Raw genomic sequence first — 6,231 nt, 5'->3', positions numbered from 1 at the left:
ATTTGGATTTTTATCCTTAATATTGTTATTGTTCAGTAGATTTATTTTTATAACGTGCTTTCACTTCACTACGGAGCGCAGCTCTGTGTGCCTTGGGTATGTGCTGTGGTTTGCTGTGGTGCTCTTATGGTTACTGTATTGAAAGTGTTTTGCGTAAGATGTGTGCAGTGCCCAGTAGTGCAATTTTCTGTATGTTATATATATTTGTAAGTCCTGGTGTTTTTGTTATGTATTTGTCTGAATATTTTTTTTATTATACCTAAGGCACCTACTATGATATTATTATTATTATTATTATTATTATTATTATTATTATTATTATTATTATTATTATTATTATTATTATTATATATACATATACATATGTGTGTGTGTATGCGTGTGTGCTTTTGTGTGTATATATTTGTGTGTGACTCTGTGTTTGTGTGTATATATATAAGCTCAATCGATGTACATGCGAACACGCGTTTGTATATATTCCCATTCCGATTAATGTCTTCTACTCAATTTTTCATTTTTCTTTTTGCCTGTCATTCAACACCTTTTAGCTATTTGCATCGTTTGAATATTTACTGCCCTTGTGTCAAATAAAGCATCCTCCTCCTTCATTGTCATCATCATCATGATAATCATTATCATTGTTATTATTATTGTTGTGGTTAGTGTTGTTGTTGTTGTTGTTGTTGTTGTTGTTGTTGTTGTTGTTATTATTATTATTATTATTATTATTATCATTATCATTATTATTATTGAGTGAGAGAGCAGAGCATGCCACCAAAGTGACACTGGGATAAAATATACGAAGCCCATTATACCCTTCATGACTACCCGTCTGATAAGGGTACACCAGGCACATGCATCACAACCATATGTGCGCGACATGGTGGTCTTATATCAATGTAAGCAGCGTATGACATTTCAAGTAGGGCCCAGTTAGAATTTTCTTCAGATCGAGTAGCCCATCCCGCTCAAAAGGTCCCTGAATATGGGTTGTTTAAGGATGTTAAACGAAACACCCATGTTTCCAGAGGTGAATTATCCAAACCCCAAAGAATTCCTCTCAACACATGGCTATGATGCTCCCCCACTACTTCTGCTCATGATCAGAGATGCACATATCGTCAGCCACCAAGGGACATGCTCAACTGGTTAAGGTCAAACAACTGAAAAGCAAATCTGTAGTATTGAGCAGAATATTTGCTGTAGCCCATCTTTTTATACCAAGACAAAACAATGTACATGATAACACTTCCAATCAATTAAGATCAGAAGCCATGAGAGCCACTGCCCGGTACTGCATCAGGGCATTTATTTTTTATTTTTTATTTTTTTTATTATTATCATTGCTGTTGTTGTTGTTGTTATTATTACTATTATTATAATTATCATCATCATCACCACCATCATCAGTATCATATATTTCTGTCTATAGAGTTTTCTGTTTACCGATAAGTTTCCTTGTGTATGTGTGTGCGTGTATGTTTGTATGTGTATGTGTGCATGTGTGTGCGTGTGTGTGTGTGTGTGTGTGTGTGTGTGCATGCGTGCATGAGATTTTTATTTTATATATATTTTTTCTCTTCTTTTTCTCCACTTTTCTCTCGCCTTGTAACTTGTTTTCAACATCTCCCCCACCCCTACTCCTCTACTCTACATCCATTTCTCCGAACTCGAAACGTCAGTTCATCAGATACAGAGGAATTGAGGTGAGAGGCGGCAGAAATCGATCATGTGGGCCATTTTGTGTTGTGACGTCATTCCACGAATCCATTATCCCCTTGTTCACGTGACCTTTCACGGCAACTCTTACAACAAACCTTTTTAAAATATGAACTCTGACACTGCTGTATTCGTCTCACATATTGGCAGTTGATAGCGGCATCATCTTCACAATCGTCTGGGTAAGATAGAAAACACACCTTTTAATAATTGAGAGTGAGAGAGAGGGGGAGGGGGGGGGGGGAAATAATGAAAGGGGGAATGAGCGGAAGAGGGAGATAGAGAAACAAAATCAAAAGATTGAGAAAGTTAAAGAGAAAAGTTGAGAGAGCGTGGAGTGAGAGAGCGTGGAGTGAGAGAGCGTGGAGTGAGAGAGCGTGGAGTGAGAGAGCGTGGAGTGAGAGAGCGTGGAGTGAGAGAGCGTGGAGTGAGAGAGCGTGGAGTGAGAGAGCGTGGAGTGAGAGAGCGTGGAGTGAGAGAGCGTGGAGTGAGAGAGCGTGGAGTGAGAGAGCGTGGAGTGAGAGAGCGTGGAGTGAGAGAGCGTGGAGTGAGAGAGCGTGGAGTGAGAGAGCGTGGAGTGAGAGAGCGTGGAGTGAGAGAGCGTGGAGTGAGAGAGCGTGGAGTGAGAGAGCGTGGAGTGAGAGAGCGTGGAGTGAGAGAGCGTGGAGTGAGAGAGCGTGGAGTGAGAGAGCGTGGAGTGAGAGAGCGTGGAGTGAGAGAGCGTGGAGTGAGAGAGCGTGGAGTGAGAGAGCGTGGAGTGAGAGAGCGTGGAGTGAGGGAGCGTGGAGTGAGAGAGCGTGGAGTGAGAGAGCGTGGAGTGAGAGAGCGTGGAGTGAGAGAGCGTGGAGTGAGAGAGCGTGGAGTGAGAGAGCGTGGAGTGAGAGTGCGTGGAGTGAGAGAGCGTGGAGTGAGACAGCGTGGAGTGAGACAGCGTGGAGTGTGAGAGCGTGGAGTGAGAGAGCGTGGAGTGAGAGAGCGTGGATTGAGAGAGCGTGGAGTGAGAGAGCGTGGAGTGAGAGAGCGTGGAGTCAGAGAGCGTGGAGTGAGAGAGCGTGGAGTGAGAGTGCGTGGAGTGAGAGAGCGTGGAGTGAGAGAGCGTGGAGTGAGAGTGCGTGGAGTGAGAGAGCGTGGAGTGAGAGAGCGTGGAGTGAGACAGCGTGGAGTGAGACAGCGTGGAGTGAGAGAGCGTGGAGTGAGAGAGCGTGGAGTGAGAGAGCGTGGAGTGAGAGAGCGTGGAGTGAGAGAGCGTGGAGTGAGAGAGCGTGGAGTGAGAGAGCGTGGAGTGAGAGAGCGTGGAGTGAGAGAGCGTGGAGTGAGAGAGCGTGGAGTGAGAGAGCGTGGAGTGAGAGAGCGTGGAGTGAGAGAGCGTGGAGTGAGAGAGCGTGGAGTGAGAGAGCGTGGAGTGAGAGAGCGTGGAGTGAGAGAGCGTGGAGTGAGAGAGCGTGGAGTGAGAGAGCGTGGAGTGAGAGAGCGTGGAGTGAGAGAGCGTGGAGTGAGAGAGCGTGGAGTGAGAGAGCGTGGAGTGAGAGAGCGTGGATTGAGAGAGCGTGGAGTGAGAGAGCGTGGAGTCAGAGAGCGTGGAGTCAGAGAGCGTGGATTGAGAGAGCGTGGAGTCAGAGAGCGTGGAGTCAGAGAGCGTGGAGTGAGAGTGCGTGGAGTGAGAGAGCGTGGAGTCAGAGAGCGTGGAGTCAGAGAGCGTGGAGTGAGAGTGCGTTGAGTGAGAGAGCGTGGAGTGAGACAGCGTGGAGTGAGACAGCGTGGAGTGAGAGAGCGTGGAGTGAGACAGCGTGGAGTGAGAGAGCGTGGAGTGAGAGAGCGTGGAGTGAGAGAGCGTGGAGTGAGAGAGCGTGGTGTGAGACAGCGTGGAGAGAGACAGCGTGGAGTGAGAGAGCGTGGAGTGAGACAGCGTGGAGTGAGACAGCGTGGAGTGAGACAGCGTGGAGTGAGACAGCGTGGAGTGAGAGAGTGTGGAGTGAGAGAGCGTGGAGTGAGAGAGCGTGGAGTGAGAGAGCGTGGTGCGAGAGAACGTGGAGTGAGAGAGCGTGGAGTGAGAGAGCGTGGAGTGAGAGAGCGTGGAGTGAGAGAGCGTGGAGTGAGAGAGCGTGGAGTGAGAGAGCGTGGAGTGAGAGAGTGTGGAGTGAGAGAGAGAGTGAAGGAGACTTAGGGTAAGTGTGAGAGAGTAGGTAAAAGCTTGAAGTGAGAGAGAAAAGCATTATAGAAGGGGTGTTAGAGAGAGTTAATAAGAGTGAGAGAAATTGAGTGAGAGTTTGAGTGAAAGGGAGACGAAGTAGAAGTATTGAGGAGAAAGTTAGTGAGAACTACGATAGAAAGTAGGTGAGAGCTTAGAGTGAGAGAAAGAGAAAGAAAGAGAGAGTGTATAAGAAAGATACTAAATGAAAGAAATTGAGAAGGAGAGATTGAATGAACTAGAGAGAAAGTTGAAGAAACAGAGAGAATGAGAGAGCTAAAAAGAGAAAGAACGAAAGACAGGAGGATTGAGAGAGAGAGAGAGAGAGAGAGAGAGAGAGAGAGAGAGAGAGAGAGAGAGAGAGAGAGAGAGAGAGACGAAAGACAGGAGGATTAAGAGAGTGAGATTTCGAATTTCATTTTCTGAAACTTTCACCTTCTCCGTGAGCACCATAATAGTTTTTAGAGAAGAATGTATGAGGAGCTGTGATGTTCATGCCTTTACCAATGACTTTTGTATAGTAGACAAAATAAGGTAGCTTCAAACCACATCAAAATATAACAATAAATCACATTAAATGCAACTAATTAACAAAGCTTCACTGGTAAAATGAACTTGCGGTCGAAAAACACACACCTACACTCAGAAAACAAAGCTTCACATGAAAAATAGATTTCAGCTGGAAAAACAGACCTGCACTCGAAAAATTATCACATTCTAAAAAGATGAATCATTCAAGGAATATATTTGTATTTGATCGAAGAACTTTAAATAAAGACTGGAATAATTGGATTTTTTTTACCATCACTTTCTGGACATTTTGACGATGCACAAGCCTCAATAGCACGTGGTTTTTCTGACGGTTCACAATTGTCCGAAACGCTGCCTTTGTGATAACAAATGACTTCGCGGACACGGACTGCATTTCGGCCACATGTTTTCGAGCACTGCGTATAAAAAGAGAAAGAAAGAAAGAAAGAAAGAAAAAACGAGAGAATGAAGTTCAGTTTTCAAATTCAGATGTGCATGGGAGGGAGGGGGGAATATGAATGGAGGGGGGGGGATAGAATGTCATAAGAAGATTAAGAACGAAGGTGGAAAATTCAGGAGGAGGAGAGAGTGCGTGTGCTTGTCTGTTTTGATGATGTAATATCAACATGTGAAATTAAGATGTCATAGGTGTATATACTTACAAGTTCAATAACATCATGAAAGTCGGTGCATATATATATATATATATATATATATATATATATATACAAATATATATATATATATATATGTATGTATGTATATATATATATATATATATATATATATATATATATATATATATATATATATATATATATATATATGTATGTATGTATGTATATATATATATATATATATATATATATATATATATATTTACATACATCCATATATATATATATGCATATATATATATATATATATATATATATATATATATACTATATATACCTTACCTACATACATATACACATATATATTGATAGATAGATTGATAGATCTACATACATATGAATAAGAAGATATATAAACATATATATGTATGTATGTATACATATATATATATGTTTATATATATATACATACATACACACAGATACACTTACACACGTAGAGAGAAAGCCGGAGAGAAAAATAGAGAAGTAAAAGAGAGACAAAAAGAGAGAGGGGAAGAGAGAGATTATTTTAGATTATCGTGTTTGCTGAACACAGGATTCCAGCTACCGTAATCTTCCGGTAGCAAAGAAGAGATAAATATCTGATGACACACACACAAACACACAAACACGCGCGCAAACACTCACACAGATACAAGAACACGCACACAAACAGACACACACTACACACACACACATACATATATATATATATATATATATATATATATATATATATATATATATATATATATATATATATATATATATATATATATATATATATATGTATATATGTATATATATATATATGTATATATATATATATATATATATATATATATATATATATATATATATATATATAATTATATAATTATATATATATAATTATATATATATATATATATATATATATATATATATATAATTATATATAAAGGGCATTAACTGTGTATTAATGCCTCACGCTATCGAGGGACTAAATAAGTCAAAAAACTACATCGTGGTAGGTTGATTCTTGTTTATTTTTATATATCTTGACCATACGTGTACTGATGAACAAAAGAATACAGGTTACTTCACAGTTTTTTCTGTATTTGATTGAGAAACCAGTGGTCTACCGTTGAGTTA

At 40.7% G+C, this 6,231-nt stretch overlaps 1 protein-coding gene across 1 annotated transcript in view; it reads right to left on the bottom strand.

Annotated features, from left to right (window-relative positions):
• Positions 1-1,487: 1,487 nt before the first annotated feature.
• LOC106868249 (ADAMTS-like protein 2) overlaps positions 1,488-6,231 on the bottom strand; it is a 203,985-nt gene continuing 199,241 nt past the window's right edge. The window contains exons 16-17 of the mRNA XM_089339520.1: positions 4,710-4,854; positions 1,488-1,897 (exon numbers count right to left, since the gene is read on the bottom strand). Coding sequence (XP_089195646.1) covers positions 1,755-1,897; positions 4,710-4,854 — 288 coding nt within the window. The 3' untranslated portion in view covers positions 1,488-1,754. The remainder of the gene's footprint in view (positions 1,898-4,709; positions 4,855-6,231) is intronic.

This window comes from Octopus bimaculoides, chromosome 22, assembly GCF_046866305.1.
Source record: "Octopus bimaculoides isolate indiv1 chromosome 22, ASM4686630v1, whole genome shotgun sequence".
Taxonomy (NCBI): domain Eukaryota; kingdom Metazoa; phylum Mollusca; class Cephalopoda; order Octopoda; family Octopodidae; genus Octopus; species Octopus bimaculoides.
The sequence above is the reverse complement of the archived record's forward strand: the minus strand, read 5'-3'. Positions and strand labels throughout refer to the sequence as shown.